Source organism: Megalobrama amblycephala, linkage group LG2 (assembly GCF_018812025.1).
Source record: "Megalobrama amblycephala isolate DHTTF-2021 linkage group LG2, ASM1881202v1, whole genome shotgun sequence".
Lineage (NCBI taxonomy): Eukaryota > Metazoa > Chordata > Actinopteri > Cypriniformes > Xenocyprididae > Megalobrama > Megalobrama amblycephala.
This window is the reverse complement of record NC_063045.1, coordinates 41380311-41402671: the sequence shown is the minus strand read 5'-3', so window position 1 is coordinate 41402671 and position 22361 is coordinate 41380311. Positions and strand designations below refer to the sequence as shown.

At 36.7% G+C, this 22361-nt stretch overlaps 2 protein-coding genes across 9 annotated transcripts in view; both read left to right on the top strand.

Moving 5' to 3' along the window:
* The window catches only part of tiam1a (TIAM Rac1 associated GEF 1a), a 71596-nt gene extending 60336 nt beyond the window's left edge, over positions 1–11260 (top strand). The window contains 12 exon segments of the mRNA XM_048175827.1: positions 1192–1416; positions 3150–3218; positions 3364–3489; positions 3596–3704; positions 4348–4527; positions 5051–5169; positions 5335–5443; positions 5846–5904; positions 6275–6371; positions 6803–6890; positions 9062–9234; positions 9557–11260. Of these exon segments, the coding sequence (XP_048031784.1) occupies positions 1192–1416; positions 3150–3218; positions 3364–3489; positions 3596–3704; positions 4348–4527; positions 5051–5169; positions 5335–5443; positions 5846–5904; positions 6275–6371; positions 6803–6890; positions 9062–9234; positions 9557–10077 (1875 nt within the window). The 3' untranslated portion in view covers positions 10078–11260.
* Positions 11261–15082: 3822 nt separating this feature from the next.
* The window catches only part of grik1a (glutamate receptor, ionotropic, kainate 1a), a 76136-nt gene continuing 68857 nt past the window's right edge, over positions 15083–22361 (top strand). For 2 of the 8 annotated variants that reach the window (XM_048175837.1, XM_048175856.1), the window contains exon 1: positions 15084–15774. In XM_048175837.1, coding sequence (XP_048031794.1) covers positions 15651–15774 — 124 coding nt within the window. In that variant the 5' untranslated portion in view covers positions 15084–15650. Of the gene's footprint in view, positions 15775–22361 lie in introns of all 8 variants that reach the window. The other 6 variants (XM_048175886.1, XM_048175847.1, XM_048175904.1 and 3 more) reach the window with 5 other exon arrangements.

Below are 22361 nucleotides of genomic sequence, written 5' to 3'. Positions count from 1 at the left end.
CCCCAAAAACTTTAATTGTAGGTTTATTACTTTACATGGTTGTTGTTGTCGTTGTTGTTGTTTACAGACCAAGGAAAGACTCTGATTTCTATGTTAATCGACAGCATACCACAGATGTTGTAGATAAAGCTTAAGTTTTATTTAACCCGGAAAAATGATAGAGCTCCTCACTCATATCTCCCTACATCGCTCCACCTCTCTCAAGGCTGTCCAGGCTGGTTAAGGCATGCTGGGGTGTGCGGGCTTTTTGTCAGTCCGTCACTGTGTTTATCAGAGAGGAATTCATTCTGCTGGAAGCCCCATCTGTCCTTCGTATCTCCTGTCTTTGTGAATCTGTTCCACCTCTTTCTGAACATAACCCTGAGCCTGAGCTCTTGCAATAGTGCTGGCTTTAAACTTCATCCTGTGAAATACAAGATGTGACATCGTCTTTTTGGATAGGCTTTTGTCGTTTAGGCGGATGTTAATTGTTTTCTTTCAGGTATTTGGAAGCTATATGTGTATGAATATGTATTATGTAATATTTGTGATTTGTGATTTGTGATCTCTGTTTTTTTTTTGTTTTTTTTGTTTTTTTCCCAAAAAAATGGTATTACGTTCAGTAAGTAGTACATTTTTAGATTTACTTTTTGTGTGTATGATGTGTGTGAGGGAAAAAAAGGGTGCTTTGAATGATGGGAAGCTGAAATCTTGGCTAAGGACAGTGCGTAGCCTACTCTTTGTTGACATGTTCTTCGATGGAAAATCCTCCCAGTGCCAGATTTCCCAAGGAGACGAACTGTTCAGTACTAAATTACAACAAAGTCCTTTCAGAGAGCTGACATAGACCCTTCTTAAAGTTATTTACCGCACAGACACTTCTAATTACACTTTACCAAAGCATTCATAAGGCATGATGTGCCTTGTCTTTGGAGTTAAGCCAGAAACTCGCTGAATGTGTGTGTTTGGAACTGGAAATGCTTCTTTCTGACTCCTAAATGCTACGAATACCTGTGTGGGTGTGTGCCTGTTACTGGTGAACATTTTAGAGGCAAATGTTTTTTTTTAATTAATTTATTTTTTATCAAAACTTTTCCAGTTCAAAGAGTTTGTTACTTGAGTCATTGTAGCATTTCTTGCATTGTTTGTGAAGGAAAAAAAAAAAATTGTTGTTGTTTCTGGTGTTTAAATTTAGATTGTTTCCCTCCACAGAGTACGGAGCAGGTGACCGCTTTCTGCCGCAATCTTCATGATATGAATTCCACTGAGGGTCCCATTTCCTGTTCCTCCTCTTCCTCCACATCTTCCTCTTCATCCTGTGTGCCCAGCCCCATCTCACCCATGCCTGTTCTCTTCACTCCCCGCCAGCTGTCCGATGCTTATAAACTCCGTAAAGTCATCAGTGAGCTGGTGGACACTGAGAGGACTTATGTTAAGGTCGGTATCTTCTGCTTTGTTTTCAAAGCATGCTGTGGTGCTATTACACTGCGTTCCAAATTATTATGCAATTGACACATCAGTAAGATTTCAGTACAATAAACATTCAGATTTTAGTTTTTCTAAGAAAATGTTTGTTTGTTTATTTATCCGTGTCTTTTTAGATAACTGGTATCAATCTCAGACAAAATAATTTGCCAGATCTATGAAAACCCTACTTAGAGGTTGTTCCACATTATTAAGCAAGTCACAGTTCTCATGCAATATGGGGAGGAAGAAAGATCTTTCTGAAGATGAAAAGCATGAAATGGTGCAATGTTGTGCAAAAGGCATGAAAACAACTAATATTGTGTGAAACTGAATGGAGATTATCGAATTATCATAAGATTTGTAAGTGATTTAGAGCACAGCAGAACTCGGTCAGATAAAGGCTTATTAATGAAAGTTCCTATCAAAAAAATGTATTGTATTGAAAGGGCAGCTATAAAAAAGCCAGTGTTGAGCAGCAAACAGGTATTTGAAGCTGCTGGTGTCTCTGGAGTCTTGAGAACCTCACCATGCAGGCTGGCAGTTGTGCGTAAAGATGCATTTTAGACACCACTAACCAAACCTAACAAAGAGAAACATTTACAGTGGGTGTAGAAATAAATTTTCAAACAGTTTTATTGCTGTGGTGTTTTTTTTGCAGCGTGGAATAGTGCATTGTACAATAGTGCATTGAACTATGCACTATCCTCCTTTTTATACCATAGCTGAAAATGGTCAGTTATGAACTCCACATATCTTGCAAAAGTCATTTTAATACCCTCCATCTCACTTCCCAGTATTCCAGCCCAAATCATCACCCACCAGCTCCTTGCTGACGTCACAGTCTTGTTGGAACATGGTGGCCATTCACCAACCATCCAGAAATCCATCCATTTAGACCTTCCATTGTAGTATGGCATTAGACAGTGAATAAAACTATTTAAAAATGAGTCTTCATGTATTTCTAAACCCACTGTAAACATTTCTCTTTATGAGGTTTGGTTTGGAGTGGCTGAAATGCATCTTTATGCACAACTGCCAGCCAGCATGGAGAGCTTCTTGAGACTCCAGAGGCACCAGCAGCTTCAAATACCTGTTTGCTGCTCAACACTGACTTTTTTTATAGCTGCCCTTTTAATACAATTATTTTTTTTTGACAGGAACTTTCCTCAATAAGCCTTTATCTGACCGAGTTCTGCTGTGCTCTAAATCACTCACAAATCTTATGATAATTTGATAATCTCCATTCAGTTTCACACAATATTAGTTGTTTTCATGCCTTTTGCACAACATTGCACCATTTCATGGTTTTCATCTTCAGAAAGGTCTTTCTTCCTCCCCATATTGCAGGAGAACTGTGACTTGCTTAATAATGTGGAACAACCTCTAAGTAGGGTTTCCATAGATCTGGCAAATTATTTTGTCTGAGATTGAAACCAGTTATCTAAAAAGACATGGATAAATAAACAAACAAACATTTTCTTAGAAAAACTAAAATCTGAATGTTTATTGTACAGAAATCTTACTGATTTGTCTCTTGCATAATAATTTGGAACGCAGTGTATAGTGTTAGATTTGATCATGATCAAAAATATTTTTTTTTTTTTTTTTTAGTCCTGAATGTCCACACAGAATAAACATAATTGCTGCATGAAAATCACTCCTGATTACACTGAAGCCATACATGAAAGTCTGTCTCTCTACAGGACCTGAACATTTTGATAGAGCGCTACCTGAACCCCCTGCAGAAGGAGAGCTTCCTTTCACAAGATGAGGTGAAACAATATTTCCTTAATGGTTTTTTTTTTATTATTATTTTTAAATAATCTTTCTTATGTAATTATGAATAATATTATTAACATATGAAAATGTTATTGTTAAATTGTCCTTAATATTCTCTTATTCTCTCTGTATTCCTAGCTGGATGTGCTTTTTGGAAACTTGGCAGAGATGGTGGAATTCCAAGTGGAGTTTCTGAAAACTCTGGAAGATGGAACCAGATTAGTTCCAGATTTAGACAAACTGGAGAGAGTGGATCAATTTAAGGTGCAGTTATATTAGTCAAGATAGTCAACAAGGTCACTATTTACTAATTGCACATTTTATGATGAATCTTTCTTTGCTTTCTAATATATTCTCTTCTAACTTCCAGAAAGTTCTGTTTTCTCTTGGCGGATCCTTCCTGTACTATGCGGACCGTTTTAAGATCTACAGTGCATTTTGTGCCAGCCACACAAAGGTCCCCAAGGTCCTTACCAAAGGTAACACCACTCTACTCTCAAAGACTAATTTACTTTAGCATTAGCACATTTAGCAGTGATTTAAAGTGCAAGAAAGCCTTTAGATCCTTGAGGTATCTTGTCATTTTAGCGTCATGTCAATGACTGTATAGTTAAAGTGCTTGCATGCTTTCTAAGTTTGCTAGTTTTCTTAGTTCTTGTTCTAAACCCCTACCACCTGCCAAAGGCCAGTTTTCAGAATTTATTCAAAGCTAGAGGGTGTTTTTTACTCTCTCACACAGAAATGATGTACCCCAAAGCATTTTTTTACTGAAGAATGATGACCCCTTTTAGGGGTCTACTGTAAAAAATTGCCATTTCCCAAGGCACCAATGCTTTTTCACTGATGTATGTGAATGTAGATTGTTCCTGTGAGAAAAGTGAACCAAGTTTTAAAGACAATAAGAGACTAACTAATATTTGTATGGTTAAATGTGTTTGAGCGTAAAATGTGAGGCTAACGTTCTGGCAGATGAGAAAGCTAAGAAGTTGAATTACTTGAATGTGTAGGTCTTGAACACCGTGGGCTGAGTATATTAAGATACGACCCCTGTCCAAATCAAAGTCTAGTTTGAGGATACAAATTCCTGTGCCATCCCATAATTTCTCCTCTCTTTCGGTGCAGCTAAAACAGACCCGGAGTTCAAGGCGTTCCTGGCTGAGAGGAACCCCAGGCAGCAGCATTCCTCCACGCTGGAGTCATACCTGATCAAACCCATTCAGAGAGTCTTAAAATACCCACTACTCCTGAGGGAGCTTCACTCTCTCACCGACCCCGACAGCGAGGAACACTACCACCTGGATGGTAAATATGGAGATTCAGATACTAACTCAGCATAATGTTAGGATCTATTTCTAGAGTACTATGATGCAGATGGAGCTCCTATTCTGAGCAAGGTGCGCAGGTTTTGAAGACTTTTAAAGGGACCACATTATTAAAAACTGGATTTTGCTAGCTCTCTTGAAAATTGCCTGCTCTGCCCAGATTACTCAGACTGTTTATCAATGCCCAGCCAGTGTAAACTATACTAGCTTCTATGTGTAAAATATTAGCCAATCAGTAGGGCTGTGCAATTAATCAAAATAAAACCATAACTTACATTTTAGGAAAGCAACATGCACCAACCGTCTTCACAAGCTTGTAATGAGAAGTGCTTATAAAGCGGCTTATAAACTGATTTAACAGTTTAACAGTAAACAAAATGAAGCAAAGTGTCAAGTATATCAAAAGATTCAGATGAATCCAGTGCCAACTGGGTGTTGTAGCCTGCAAGTCTCGCTATAATTGACTTTAGTTGCCGTTTACTGAGTCTCTTATCTTCTTGTAGTTGCTATGAAAGCCATGAACAAAGTGGCCAGTCACATAAACGAGATGCAGAAGATTCACGAGGAGTATGGAGCTGTGTTTGACCAACTCATCAGCGAGCAGAGCTCTGAGAAGAAAGAGGTACAATTCCACTATCCCATAGGTCTCTGTGACTTAAATATTTGAGCAATAAGCATCAACAAATAGTTTAATGCCACCACCAAACGTCATGATATGCACACTGATATCATCTAACTCCCTAAAAGTGAGTAGATTTGGCTTTACAGCTGTTTACTTGCATCCCAGGTTGCTGATCTGTCAATGGGCGACCTCTTGCTGCATGACACTGTGGTCTGGATCAACCCACCCTCTTCTCTCATGAAGGGGAAGAGAGACCCAGAGCTGGCTGCGTTCGGTGAGTGCTTGTGAAGCGCTTCTTCCCAAAATAGAATCCTGTTCTCTTATTCATTAGTCTGTTCCCTACAGTAATGGTTTCCTACATCAGCAAATGCCAGTTGTGTCTTTGAGCACAATGGCATTAGAGGAACCACCTTGTCCTGTGGCTCTTAAGGCATTAAAGTTGCATTTGTACGCATTCAGAGACTTTTTTTTCCTCTGGCTGAGACATTTTAGAAGAAGAAACCCTTCAGATACTTAAAAAATGGGTCAGTTTGCCATTGAAGTTTGCTGTGTGACACCGGGTCATGTTTTTACTCTGAATATTCTGAAGAGCCCCAAGCATCTCTATTGTGAATGTTTAGAGTTGTATGGTTTTGTGTCTTGATTTTTATTTATTTATTTTTTTCTTCTCCTTCAGTTTTCAGAACGGCAGTTGTTTTTGTGTATAAAGACTGCTCCAAGCACAAGAAAAAAATCGTAAGTGCTTTTTCCCTTTCTTCATTATTCATTAATGGAGACGTGACATAAGCTTGCAGAGCTAGTTTAAGTGCCAGCAGACTAACGCTTTTAAGAGGTGTAGTTTTTGTTTTTTATCGAAGGGCACGTTGAGTGTGAAACAGGGATGCCCTTCTCTTGTTCTTGATTAATTTCTGCTGTCTCTTCAGCTTATTTCACATGGCCAACAAAACTCTGTGACCATGGACTCAGAGACCTTTCACTTGTTTGTGATATTATAAAACTTTAATGTGGTTTGGAGAATATCACTTTTCAGTGTGTCAGGTGATTGAAATGTATTTATGTGCGCTTTTAGTCCTCACAAACATTTTTTGGTGTTATTTTGTCCTAGGGTGGATCTCACAGAGCGTCAGTACTTGATGAGAGAGACCCGTTTCGTTTTAGACACATGATATCTACAGATGCTCTCCAAGTTCGCAACCTCCCTAGTAAGTTTTTGTCTAGTATTATTCTTTTCCCATAGACCTATTGAGAATTGTGTGGTAGATTAGCTTCAAGCTGTAGATTCACAATGCGAATAATGCATTTTACATCCCATGAACTCTGATGAGCTTAGTAAAGGATGCTTTTGGCTCAGTGGAACTATTATTGGCTCAGGCCAGAATGTTGATATTCCCTATTGATGGGGGAGGGGTCAAAGGTCATCCTACAGGAACTTGGGGTCTGCACTCTAGTTCATTGTCCCAGGGTCCGTGTCTTCTGTGAGGTTCACTAACCCTGTCCTGATCTCATGGGTTTTAAATGTTTTTCATTGCACTACCACTGAAGATGTCTTGCACAAGGCATGCAAAAGGTTTTTATGGGTTTCCCACAGTCCTTTTAGTAGCATGCATTTAACTGAATGTTTCTTTCATCTCAGATTCAGAGGGATCTGCATTATGTGAGATTGTTCACATGAGGTCAGAATCTGAAGGCAGACCCGAGAGGACCTTCCACATCTGCTGCAGGTGAGATGCGGTCTAGAACGGCATACACAACTAAGCCCTGAAAACTGACAGATATAACAAAATCGTATTTCCTCTAAATTCAAACTAAAGAAAAACTAAACATACAAGGAACTTATAGTTCACCCAAAAATTTAAATTCTGTCATCAATAACTCGCGTTGTTCCAAAACCGTAGGTCTTTGTTTCATCTTTGAAATACAACTGAAGATATTTTTATTGAAACCCAAGAGATTTCTGTTCCTCTTTTGAAAGTCCACGCAGCCAATATTTTGATGCTTCAAAAAGGAGAAGCAATCCACACAAATTGAGTGGTTTAATTGAAGTCTTCATAAGATTGTCGTATGATGAACATTTACTTTAGAAAATTGACTGACACACAAACATAGAGCACATCAAATATGGTAAGTGGAAGCTTAAACATGCTTGCATTTGCTTTTTTTTTTTTTTTTTTTTTTAAGCAAAGTTTTGGGTTAATGGATTTTCAAAGGAGAGACTAATTCATTAGGATTCATTAAAAATATCTTCATTTGTGGTTCAAACATGAACTGAAGTCTTATAGGTTTGAATTGGCATGTGGGTGAGTAAATGACAGTCTTCATTTTTTGGGGTGAACTATCCCCTTAATAATTTCTTTTCTCTAGTCCTGCAACTAAAAAGTATTTCTAAGAGAGAAAACGTGTAATCTTTGTGTAAATTAAGACATACAGGCCAACACATTTAATTCCTTTTACTAATACAAAAAAATGTATTTAACTATAATGGCCACTCTTCAAATTTTTCAAATATCATTGCATTGATTAGACAAAAAATATCCAACCAAGTGTTATCTGATGATAAATGTTGCTGGAGCTTTTCTGAAAAAACAAAACATCAAACTTCTTTTTGTGAAAGGTTTCATTTGAAAAGTGTTTGTGCTATCTTTCTTTAAATAGAAATAAGCGCCACTTGATATTTTGTTAAATAATGCAATAGCATCCATTCATACATTTAAGTGTGGCTTAAAGGGATAGTTCAGCCAAAAAAAAATTCATCATTTTACTCATCCTCATGTTGTTCCAAACTTGTATAAGTTCCCTTCTTCTGCTGAAAAAAGAAGAAAAAAACTATGGAAGTCAGTGGGTTCCATCAACTGTTTGGTTACCGACATATTTTTCAGTTTTAAAGGTCCCGTTTTTCGTGTTTTTTTTGAAGCTTTGATTGTGTTTATAGTGTGCAATATAACATGTGTTCATGTTTCGCGTGTAAAAAAAAAAAAAAAAACAGTATTTTTCACATAATTATCTGTATACCGCTGTTTCCACTGTCATAAAAACGGGCTGATGACTTCCTTGTTCTATGAAGTCCCTCCTTAAGAAATACGTAACGAGTTCTGATTGTGCCAGCGGTTCCTGTGTTGTGATTCGACAGCAGCTTCTGCTCCATCTTTCAAGAATAATCTTTGTGCGAATCCGGCATTGAACTGATTGAGATTGAGGAAGCTGTCCTCAGCAAAATGTGCTGCACATAGTTTTACATGTGGATTATAATTTTCGGGAACCGAGTTAAACATAAATTGTAACCACTGATCTCTAAGTACAGCGTCCCTGGGAAGGCCAAACAAAGGTGATTGGACTGCGGGATGAAAATAACAGCGTTTCGACGACATGGCGACAAACACACTCTACAAACGCAACTCTTGCTCTTCTCCGTGGGAGTGCAACAAGACCACGCCCCCTTTTTTTGTGTATTCCTGTGGGCGGAGGTTAGTCAAAAAACTGTTTTAGTGACGTCATTAAAGAAGGAAGTAGAGGGATGTAGTCCAAACTGGCCGTTCGATGTAGGCGACTTCTGTTAAATAAAATATCTCGCTTGGCATTGAACTTTGAGCTTTAAAATTTTACAGATTTTATTTATACTCTAACAACAACATTACACACTAACTAAAGTTTGAAACATGGGATCACGAAGAACGGGACCTTTAAAGTATATTTTGAGATTTTGTGTTGAGCAGAAGAAAGAAATTCATACAGGTTTAGAACAACTTGAGGGTGAGTAAATGACATAATTTTCATTTCTGGGTGAACTATTTAATTATACTTTATTATCATACTTTTGGGGCCACTGTAAAACTGTATATTTCCATTCTGTTCCTCAATCAAAGATCTGAATGTGCTTTTGTTGTTGTTTGTTTAGCTCTCCAGAGAGTAAAAAAGACTTCCTAAAGACTGTTCATTCCATCCTGAGGGACAAACAACGACGTCAGTTAATGAAGACCGAGAGTCTACCTCCAAATCAACAGTATATTCCCTTTGGAGGGAAGCGGCTTTGTGCGCTAAAGGGTTCACGACCCACCATAAACAGAGCGGGTAGGTTTGGGATGTCTGACGCAACGCAAACTGAACATTGATTACTTTTCTCTGCAACAATTCCCTTCTCTCTGCTCCTTTTCCCCTGCTAACTCTACAACCGTAATGCTCTCCGTCTTTCTCTCGCTAACATGATTAAAGCTGCAGTTTTTGCCTTAGGCTTTAGGGTGAGCTGATTATTATGTAACTAATTTAAATCCTAGTGTCCACCAGATTATATTGCCGTTTTTCTTTCCTAATTGGAAAAAAGAAAATGGTCTACTGAATAAACAAAAGTAGGCAATAGTTAGCATTTACACCATCTCTTTCTGCTTGTACGCAGTTTCAGCCCCATCTCGAACCCTCGGCCGCCGGAAGCTGATCCGTAATCGTTTCACCATAGACACAGGTGTGGTTTTCGAGGACGGCTCATCCCAGGACCTGTCACCCATCACCCCGACAGAGTCCCCGCTGTCATCTTTACTCCAGAAACCTCAGCAGCCCATCCAAGACACAGACTGCTGGGTGGATAATCAGTTTGACCTGCAGCACTACGAAAACCAGGACGACGTGAAGGAGACGGACATCCTCAGCGACGACGACGAGTACTGCCAGTCCGTCCGGGCCCCTTCCTCTGAGCCGAGCCTGGAGGAATCCTTCGAGGCCCTTTCGGTGGAAGGAGACGAAGTCAAGGGTCTTAACGGACTCACGGAAGACAAATCTCCGAAATCCCAAGCCCCCCCGAAGTTGACCCTCCTGAAAAAGCAGTGCGCAGTGGAGGGTGCCTCTTCAGAGAGGGACTGTGAGGTTATTTGGGTTCGCAGGGACGATTTTAAAAACAGCTGCAACAGCGACATCTTCTGAGCGGAGAGAGAATATGCGAGCTGTGTGCAAGAAGTCCAAGCCTTCACCGACAAGTTGCACTGACAATCCTACTGAAAGCCAGAACTTGAAGAACTTGCACCACAGAAACTTTTTGAGACACTTCAAGCCACCCTTAACGCAGGCTTCCTGCCATTTGAGTCCAGACATCACAAGGAACATTCAAAGACGCCAACTGTACAGCCAATGTATTTAAAGAGGCTTCATACTGACAGACAACAGGCAGCTACATGTTCTTTTAGTTGATCTTGTTGTAATTTTGTTGTTGTTTTGTTTCAAACACAAGATCATGGTCGATCTGTTCAGTTGTGCTTCATATCCTCTTTTTTTTAATCAGGGATTTGTGACTTAACACTTTGTATATCCTTGCTAGTTCTTTGTAATAGCCATACGCAGGTGATTTTGTCGAGCGTGGCAACGTACCCTGGAAGTGTCACAGCAGTTTCGACTAACTGTTGAATGCCGTTCCTGTTACAAACCCAACAGTTCCTCGCTTGCTGTCTTTGTTCCCTTTTATTTATAGGTCACCAGCAACCCAGTATTAAAGATCACTGTACTCGCAGAGAAATGTTCTTCTACTTGAATATTGAAGTAAGAACTGCAATAATGTAATTTTGTTTTTCGGTTATGAAATCAAACTACCCATCGTCTTCTCTCGAGAGGCTTTGGTGTGCTTGTAAATTCAACAGCCAGACATTTAGATGCATAAACAAGCCATTATAATTCGAAGCACCCCTACAAAGTGGTAAATGTAGCAGATTTGTCCTGTTCATACTTGGTGAGAATGAGATTTTAAAGAGTTTGAGACTTTTATGGTATTTTGTACAATGAAAAAGATAAAGATGGACACGTTACACCCTGCAAGTGTATTTTAAACATGAGAGATGCCCTTCCACGTGAAATGCAATCACTGCACCTTCAGCCATGGATCCTTTTTTTAGTGAAACTGACTATTTATGACAAAAGTGTAAACTCCTTGCTTTTACCCTCTGCCATTTTTTTGAGACTGTGTATGTTCATAATGTGGAAATAATTATTAACCTAAAATAAATTTTCCTAATTTATATTTGCAGTTTTATCCAAATACCTTTTGTATGTGGTCTGTTCTTTGTCAACACGGCACCCATTTGCAGTGTTTTAAATAAAGTTTGGTGTGATTTTTAAACGGTGGCTTGTCTTGGTAAAGAAAATGAAGGGGGAACACTAAATGGTTATGACTAAATGTAAACAAAATGTAAACAAACTAAAAAAAGGCTTGCGGGTTTCACGCATTGGCCACTTCCCTGTGAAAATTCAACTCCCTCAAACACTCATAGGGAGAAGCAGACGAACAGGGAACATATAACCAGAAGGTGGCAGTAAAGCCCTGCGCCAAACTTCTCAATTTCTGTGTCTTTTTTTCCCCCTCATAGAAATACGTACGAAACTAAATGACCTTACCGAAAACGAAACATAATTTTAACAAAGCCAGGTCCAGCATTTCCTCATCTCTCCTGCGGGTTATTTTTGTTCTTGTATTTCTGATGTGGCAACAGTGTGTTCAAGCACAGCCACTTTTATAGCTATTTGAAACGTCATTAGTAGTTCCTGCTCTCTTGATACATTAATATATCAAGAAGTTTGAATTTTCAGTTCTTAGTGTGAAAACTTAACCATACCACAAAACCTGTGCCTAACCTTAACCATATCCAGCCTCAATAGCAGAAAATGTGTTTTGCAATACAAGTACACATTGTACCTAACAATTTTTATTTAATGTTATTTTTATTTATTTTCACCATATACTTTCATGCATATATAAAGTGGGACCTCAACTATATACATAGTTTGGTCTATACATAGTCTATACACTATATACATAGTGTTTTCTCTACTATATAGACCTTTACTACAGATTTTGATCATATTTTCAAGTTCATAGATTCATCTGGGCAGCAGTTTAAACATCAAATGCACAATAACATTGGGAAATCATTTTCTGTTCTGCTGTAAAGAAAACCATTTTTATTTAGAAAATGAAACAGCAAGTGTTTACTGTAAATAAAACACTAATATAACCAGTTCTCTAGCATGAACTCCATCAAAGGAAAAATAAATAAGATGTGCCATTTACTAAAAAGCACATCATCACATTTCTATTTCAGGTAGCTATCAGACCATGAGAGCCTGAGGGAGGAAAAATTACCAAAACAACAAACTAAGGGACAGTTGTTCCACATAATGATGTAATTTACGCTGATAAACTAACATTTCTAACACTCCCATGGCCCTTCTCAGTCCAGCTCTGATTTCATGCAGCATCTTGGAGAAATGTTATCCACCGTCAAGTAAGTACAATGAGTTTTAAATGATGTTTAGTAAGCTGAAATACTGAATGTGTTGGAATTTTTTATGGGTTGTTTTGCAAAATGATTTGAGGTGGTCGAACTGGCTTATAGACTGTGATTTGATTTTACTTTTTTTTTTTTTTTTTTTACAATCGCTAGGACCCATTTATCAATACTTAGGTCACTTTTTCAAAATTCTTCAGCATTCTATGCGGGCTAAACTTTTTATCATTGATCACTGCTTTGACACAAAATGCATGACTATCTTTAAAATTACATGAATACATTTCTCACTTAGGACACAAATATCACCAAAACTCTATATACCTATACAGGCCAATTTGTATGTTTACATACTGTTAAACTAAAGTTCACAACCTAGCACAACACAAAAATGAATAAGACAGAAATTGGCAACATTTCTAGAGTAATATACTGTAAAGTTATGCGATCAATAAGTTATGACAACGTACGTTTTTACATTGATTTAATTCACCAAAGTAAGCTAGGCAATTTTCAAAAAAAAAAAAAAAATAATAATAATAATAATAATAATAATAAGCTATACAACATTAAACTCATTTTTAAAAGCCAGTTTAATGTAATTTAAGTTGAAATGACTTAAACATCCAAGTTGATTGTACTTAATGTAAGACATTTTTTTACAGTGTACAATATTGAAATATATTCTCAATCTAAAAAAATAAAATATTATCAAAGCAATTAGATGTAACTGAACACCTACACAACTTTTTCAAAGTCTTTCAATTTCATTACCATCCATTCAAAAGAGGAAAATTTAGGAATTATTTTGTACTGTAATGTAAACATGGGCTATGTAATATATACTGCAGTGAATTATATAAACAGTAGAGAGTGTCATTCTTGATTTATGAGTGTTTTGATAGTTTTAGTGCATTTTAATTGTGAAATTAACTGCTGTGCCAAGTTGAAAGTTGGTTAGGATAACTGTGTGAAAAGATTTGAAAAGGTTATCTAAATATTGAGAAATGTGACCTAGCAACTGAAAAAAAAAACCTGTAATGCATCTCTATTCTTTCCGCACACTGCTGCCTGCTGACTAGTCAATTGTAATTAATAATAAATCATAAATCTGTCAATAAATGCACTCAGATGAAGATGCGACCATGCATTATTTGAAATGCTACAGGATTGAAATTGAAATTCAACTTTACTTTTCTCCTACCAGCCACAGCTGACCATAAATATTAACTTTGCCACTTGTGGACACCATCATTGAAAGGCTTGAAAAAAAAAAACTTTGGAGAAAAAAAAAAAAAAAAGAAATCATGGATGAGTCGCTGAATCACACAGATGAAACATTCATCAGGCTGAGGAGAGGAAGAATCCTCTGTGTTGATATAGTAGCTTTGATTTGTGCTTTTTATGGCTTTGTCTGTGTAGCCGTGATCACAGGACTACCAAGGTGGAAACTGACTATACGCTCTGGACCATGTGCAGAATATGAAGGCCTATGGACTAAATGTTCTTTTAGCCATGATGCCAGTTCATTAACATGCAAAGCCAATTTAGATCCAGCCCCGTGGTCATCTCGTTACTTTATAACACTCTCTTTGGGTCTGGCTGCGGCTGCATGGATCACTTCACTCATGAGCATACAGTGCGTCCGTCCCGACAGTGCCAGGTGCTGCCTGGTTGGAGCAGCCTGTTTGCACCTGCTCGCTTCACTCACTGCTCTCATCCCTGTGTCCTGGACGGAACTCAGCATCTTCCATGCTGATCGTGGTCTGAGCTCTGTTCGGTTCCACATGGGAGAGGCTCTGTTTGTAGGCTGGCTGGCCTCATGTTTGCTATGCACTGCTGGGTTGTTGCAGTGCTGTTCTGTCCACCTCAGCAGGGCAGGAGAAGAAACCACCAACGCGGAGTCCTCCAGCCACAGCGACATCAGTTTGGACACACTGTTTAGCTCAGCCAGCCTAGACTCTCATGCAAATTAATGCATTAGTCAATTGTAAAAATGGTGACAGTACTGATTGTCTTTTTAATTCACTTATAAATAAGGGAAATAAAAACTAAAAGTATACTTTAATGTGTGCCACAAGCCCACATCTATAGACTTCGCATAATAAGGAGCATTTCATGTTTAATTTAGTCAAATAACGTCTTAGTTTTCTATCTGCTGCTTCTTCCATTGTCATATGGGCTGTTATAAGATTTGCCCAACAGGTGGCGTTGTGTTCCACCGTTTGGCAAAAAGCAAGTCAGCTTTTTAATTCACTGTGGCGTTGTTAAGTCCGATTCAATTTAACGATTCGGTTCGTTCCAATGAACAAGACCAAATTCAAGTCATCTCTCAAAGGTGTTTTCAGATGCATTAAGTTTGATTTTTGATAATTGGTGATTATCACTATGTTTTCACTATTAGGTTATGTCGAATGTTGTGATTACTGTTCCAACATTTTTGGAAGGAATAATAATAAGGCGACCAAACCTATTGTTGATATTGTTATTATTGAGAAGAAGATCATAATAGTAATAATAAATATTATTAATATGATTTACATAAAAATATGTACTATTCCATCTTTAGTAGGCTATTACACCTAAATAAAGTCATCCTTTTCAGCCGAGTGTTCTACAAACGCTTTTCGAATCGAGTCAATCAAGAATCGGTTCAAAACAATTCGTGTGAACAAATCATCACTATAATTCTCTATGAGTCTCCTATTCTTACTTTGGATATTAACTGAAAGCTTGCAGTAACTTCCCATGACAGCATGCAGCTAACTTTACCTCCAACGGACTCAATGTGGCTAGTTTGGGAGAAAAAAATAAAGCTTATCGTACAACTTAACTAAAAAGAATTTAAAACCCTGGAAAAAAGTCTGTGCGGTTTTAAAAAAATGAAGATAACATCGTGAAGAAAGCCAAACGCTGAGCAGATTTTGCTTTAATCCTGCGTCTGGATCATGTGTCGGTCAGTGGCACGCGCTCTTTACTGTCCTCGCAGTGCGCGTGCGGTGTGCTACAAGTATTTGAAGCGATGAACTGGGGATATCAGCTCAACATATTACCTGAAATATCTTGAAGACTCCATTACATCGTGGATTTTCCGGCAAAGGATAATAATGTGTTGTTTCTGAGGCAATATCTGGCTTTTTGAGGAGCTGTTTCCATTACACGCGATGGGAGGTGAATGGAAGTTGATGAGCGCGCGCTATGCTTCCCTAAATCCAGTTTTATGACATGAAGTTTTTTATTTTTACCTATTTTGATTACAGAGCCATGGATAAGCGCAAAAGACTGTTATTTTTCCTTTTTTACTTGATGTCAAAGTTTTACCTTAGTGACCAGCAGGTCATACGAATCGGTAAGTGATCGTCTATTATGACTCCTTCATTGTTGTCACCTGCAGTTACTTGTTAATGTATAAACTTTAAGTATTCGGCACCGTTGTTCTTTGTTGTCACGTTAGTGTTTCTTAATAGACTTGTGAGGTTTTTTTTGTCATGCATGTTTCAAAATAGACAATCTTCTATTTATTTTTGTGACCTCTAAAAGCATTATGTGCAGTTGTTGTATCTGCATATGCAAGCTTATAGAATATAGCCTACATATTCATTGAAATTATCAGCATTGTCAATGATATAGCTAGCTACTATAATAATGTTTTGTTCCAGAAGTCAAACTAAGGGTTAAAACTTTCTACAAATTGGGATGAAATCATTAACAAAGAATAGGTCTCTCAAAATCCATGGTTTGACTTTGACCTTAGGTAAGAAGTGTCTTTGATAGGCCATCTTGAAAGTAAACAAACAGTAAATTCATTCCTCACTTCATATTAGACCATCAGCATCATCATCACCACCAAAATGAGATTTGAGAGATTTGATCACTGGCTGTCCTCTGTGTGTTATTGAGATAAAGCCTGCTGTAGTCACATAGAGAACAGTACTGTATGATGATTGCTGCTGTCTGACTTTGGCATCACGGTAAATCCCCAAAGCAGTTTTAACAACCTACATTAATCCTCTTTCCTACCCAAGACTTGATTTGATGTTCCTCTCCAAAAGATGGGACTTCAGTTGAAACAGAAAGCTTGGCGTATTGCTTCTGTGGGATGGATTGTGAAACAGAGAGCTGGAAATACTATTTTATTGAATACATTTCTTAAGAGACCACTACAAAATTATAAGTTTCTCTGGATTTACTATTTATATGTATGTGTTTGAGTAAAATTAACATTTTTGTTTTATGCAATAAGCTACTGACAACATTTCTTCCAAATTTCATGACTCAAGTCACGTCCAAGGTTATCCTTGAAGAAAAAAAAAAAAGCTTCCTTCTGCTCTGACAGTGTTCCCCAACTCGAAGGATTGGTTTTTCCCGCAGGACAATGCTCCAATCCACACAGCCAGGCCAGTTGTGGATGGAGGACCACCAGATCAAGACCCTCTCATGGCCATCGCAATCTCCAGACCTGAACCCCACTGAAAACCTCTGGAATGGGATCAAGAGAATGATGGAAGGTCACAAGCCATCAAACAAAGCCTAGCTGCTTGAATATTTGTGCCAGGAGTGGCACAAAGTCACCAAACAGCATGCTCACATGAAAGCTGTGATTGGAAATCAGGGTTATTATTCCACCAAATATTGATTTCTTAACTCTTCCGAAGTTAAATCATTAGTATTGTGTTATTTAAAAATGAATAGAAACTTGTCTTTGCATTATTAAAGGTCTGAAAACATGGCATAATTTTTTGCCATTTTCTGCAAATAAATGCTCTAAGTGACACTGTTTTTTCTTGAAATTTGGAAGCAATGTTGTCAGTAGTTAATAGAATAAAACAAAATGCTCATTTTACTCAAACATATACATATAAATAGTATTAGGCTTTTAATTATTATCAGGATGTTTACTTTTAGATAAACTGCAGTCTGATTGTTGAAAACAGAGATGATATAGGCACACTTCCTGACCATTTAAAATTAATTTGTTAAAACAAAAGGTTTACAATGTACATTTTCTCTTTCTACAATGCTGTTTAAAATGTAAAAAAAAGAGAAAAGAACATACATCATCCATCCGTATATAAGCTACAATGAAATTATCTAAATTTAGGTTTACTGCAGAGACCCACTCTTAATGTTAGTCATTTTTCCAAGGATGTGTACTTGTGTGTAGAGCAGAATGAAAGAGTGCTTTAGCCTCCGATGTAACCTCTTAACTGCCCTATTGATTCCACGGGTATTTCGTCAGTTCTGTCCCCGAGGGGACTTGTTTAGAGCACACCATGTGTGGGCCCTCTTTATCTGAGACATTTGTCAAAGTTTATCAGATATTGTAGGTTTACAGATGTTCTGTCATCTTGAACACACAGTGTTCTGTCTTTAAGATGGATGTGCATTGGAGCAATGAATCATATTATTAGATATACACACACCCTTACACATACACATGAATTTGATAGGACAGTGTATATCATGCTTGAGACACAGGAGACTGTCCCTATGTGCTCTCAAAAATACAGGTCCATCCACCCGCCATCTGTCATCTGAATGTTATGATTGGCATGTTGCAAAGCGCACGGCACTGGAGACATGCAGTAATGGTGGGATTAGTTTGCATAACATTAAGCTATAATGGATACACTGACATTCCTTGGCTTTTCACAAATGTTCATGTCAACATTTCATGGCAGGTACAGCTTTAGTTTCTGTTTCACAGATGATGAGCAAAAATTGGACTAACAATGTTGAATGATACAGAAGGAAACAAAATGTAAAGGTTTGCTTTTTAAAACAACTTATTTAAATTTTTTATTGACTCTATATTACAGTTTTTTACAGACGCTAGGACACATTTCTCAATACTAAGGTCACTTTTGCAAAACTCTTCACACAGTGAGCACAACAGAAGTCTATGTGGGCTAAACTGAGGATCAATTATCATTGCTTTGGCACAAAATGCATTCAATGACTACATCTCTCAAAATTCTTTTCTCACTCAGACACAACAAATGCCAAAACTCTAAGTACGTACAGGCCAATTTGCACATGCTTACATACTGTTTTCAAAACTGTTAAACTTACGTTCAAAACAATAACATAATACAAAACTGAATAAGACAGCAATTTGCTACATTCCTACAGTAATATTTTAATGAAATATATTTTAAATCTTAAAATTAAATGCTATAAAAACAATTGGACAATTGGACCAGCCACAGCTGATTCTCATTGTATTTTGTATTTTGGAATTACTCAGTGCAAAAAAATAAAAATAAATAAACGACATAAAATATTGACGAATTCTGCATCATGTCTGATTCATTCCAGTAACATATATTGCAGTGAATTATAAACAGAGATATGTCCTTGTTTTACACAAGAAAACATTGTATAATGCTACATGTTGTTAGTGTTTTTTAGGTCATTGTTTTGTGGGTGACAAAGTGTGTTTGTCGGCTGTAAACCTTTGCTAGTGTTCTGGAAGAATGAGTTGATTTGAGACCTGAATAAAGTGTTTTGGTAGTTGTAGTGCATTTTGGATGTGAAATGAACTGCTTTGCCAAGCTGAAAGTTGGTTAGGAGAACTGTGTGAAGAGTTTTGCAAAAGTGACCTAAGTATTGAGAAATGTATCCTAGCGTCTGTAAAAAACTGTAATTGTATCCCTCTATTCAGGGACGAAATGTACGAAATGTAAAAAAAAAACTTGGTAGCTTAGTAATTTACAGTTTTTTTACAATTGCTAACAAGCGTTTACCAATACTTAAAGTACTTTTTCTAAATTCTTAACACATAGCAACAAACCTACATCACACAATCAACCAAATAGTTAATTTTCAGCCCCAAACCATATTTGTTAAATAAATACAAACTCTACATTTCAAAATGCTAAAAACCTTTTTCTACATATACTAACTCTATCAAAACACAGCAAACCTGATTCAAAATGAGTCATTCTGTCAAAACACTAGCACTAGTTTTCTATCCAACATGAACATATAGTCAATCATAGCGCAATGACTGTCAAAATACTAACAGTTGATGACATTACAAAAACTGCATTACTTGTCATCTTTCAGTTCTGCCCTGCAGAAAATATGAAATCCATTGTTTTTATAATTCATTTTCCTTTTACTGCAGTAAAAATAGAATGCTTACATAAGCCATTCTACATTTTTGGTTGTGTGTTGAATATGTGCATTCTTGGCAACATACTATCTAAAAGTGAATGAGTCATTACTTTATAGAATGTACAGTAGAAAAAAAGAAGAAGAAAGAATTGCTCGGGGCAGCCACTGGTCAAATGGGTCCCCTATGCAGAACTTCAGTTGCCTCCTTTGTTGAAATTGCTTTGGGGGTGGTGTATTTGTGGTGCCCCCATAGATGGTGGGATGGTATCCCCTTGTTAGTTGGTGCCTTGCGCAGATTGCTTATTCTACATGGAACAGTGATACTGGAATCGTAGTAAAAGCTTTACATGAAGCTTTTATTGAAATGAAAACATGAAATTGCTGCCAACAACAACAACGAATCCAACATACATGGCCTTTGGTTACAATGGAAGATGTTTTTTCCCCGCTACAGAATAAAAAAGTATAAATTATGACTTTTTATCTCAATTGTAATTTTTTTCTTGCAATTGTGAGTTTGTATCTCACAATTCTGACTTTTTTCCTCAGAATTGTGAGATATAAACTAGGAATTGAGAGAAAGAAATTAGAATTGTGAGATAAAAAGGTCATAATTATGTTTTTTATTTTCTATTCATGGCAGAAATAACCTTTTTTTTATGTGTATATATATATATATATATATATATATATATATATATATATATATATATATACACACACATATATATATATATATATATATATATATATATATATATAACATATTCTTCCTCCTCTCCCCTAACTCTTCTTGTTGTCCCTTGTCCTGATCCAACTACTCCTCTCCTCCTTCAACTATTCCTCTCTCTCACCCCGACATTTTTTAAATTCTCTGAGTTCTGCATTCACACTGAACAAAACCTATTCAAAGAGTCCTATGTTATTGTATGTCCAAGTAATGAAAAGAACTTCAGCCCCTGACTATGCCTCCAACTGAGACTGGAATCTGCTATTTCTCAATATTTCAGTGATTTGCTAATTAAAAAATGCTTATCAATTGTTTCAGTATTTGTTTTATATATTTTTCAATTCCTTTGAGCTGCTGTTGTTGCAGAAGTAGAGGTTTTATACTATATTTAAAGATTTAGGTGTTCATTTCTGTCATGTTTAAGCATTTTCAATTAAGATCAGAAAGATCCATGATTTTGGTATCGGGTAAGCTTGTATGAAAAGAAAATTTAAGCCTTTTAGAAACGTGTTAATTGACTGCATTTTGTGTGAAAACGACATGAATTGTGTTAATGATATGGTCACAACAGACAGATGTTGTGCTAATTGTGTTTAGGGTTTTGAAAATTTGACTACAGATTGGACAAAAGTATGTTAGCTATTAAAAAAAACTGTTAAAAAAAGTTTGGTAATACTTTACTTAAAGCATTTTTGTAAAATGCACTATATAGGTATTCAAAATACATGTTATAATGCATTATAATATTTGCAGATTCCTTATTACATTTGAAATTTGTTGATTGTCATGTGTTTTAATGCATTATACTTCCTGAAGGTGTAATATTGAATAGATATGTATTATAATGTATTATAACTGTGGTTACAGTTATTCATGAGACCATACAATACATTATTACAATGCATAATTAAGGCATTACAATTATATTTTAATGCGTTATATATAAAGATTTTAAGTAAAGTGTTTACACATAAATAAATTACTTCTTTAAATAAAAAAAAAATCTCCATATCAGTGACCTAATAAAAGATCTCATGGCAATTGCCATTTTGAGATCACATGACCAGCTACTACTTTATCTAAGTAACCCATATTTTATTTATCCCATATTCTATCAATAAAATGTTTTATGCCACAAGAAATTATTAGTAGATTTTAAAAATATAACTTTATTTAAAAATCTCATTATTAGATCAATGATCTAATAAAAGCTGTTTTAATTTACATGGAGCGAGTCCATCTCATGGCAGCTGCCATTTTGAGATCACATGACCAGCTGAATACTACTTAGGTGCATCCCAATTCCCGTACTTATGCACTATTCTATGATGTTTTTAAGTATAAATAGTGCAAGTAATTTACTAAAACCGCTAAATCGCCATCACCTGCTTTCAAATGGAGCGGCATTTAATAGACAGAACCGTAGATCACTGACAAGCTACGCAATATTGCGTTCATATCGCAGATGAATCGCCTTTGATAATGAACGCGATATTGCGTGGCTTGTCAGTGAACTACGGCTCTGTCTATTAAATGCCGCTCCATTTGAAAGCAGGTGATGGCGATTTAGCGGTGATCAGGGAACCGGCTTTACTGACGAAATGCACGTGATAATCGCATGCGGTATATCGTGCAGCCCTAATTTTAACAGACATATTTGGTAAATGAATATATTTTACATTATTAAAATGTTTTACATGTCATCAAGCAATTATTATTAGATTTTTTAAAAATAGAACTATATTAAACTATAACTAATAAAAGTTGTTTTAATTCAAATGGAGTGGGTCCATCTCATAGCAGCCGCAATTTTGAGGTCACATGACCAGCTAAATACTATACGCTTTATCTAGGTAACCCTGTATCATCAGACACTTTTGATAATGAAAAAAATTAATAATGGCTTTATTAATCATTGCATTTTTACATAATAAAATGGAAACTTTTTCGTGATGCTGCATGCAATCAATTTGTTTACTCATCTACTCGAAAATGAAATCATAAATGTGTCCTATATAGGATGTCTGCTGATCCCATTTATCATCCCATTGGTTACTAGCACAGATTTTATGAATGCATGACAGCAT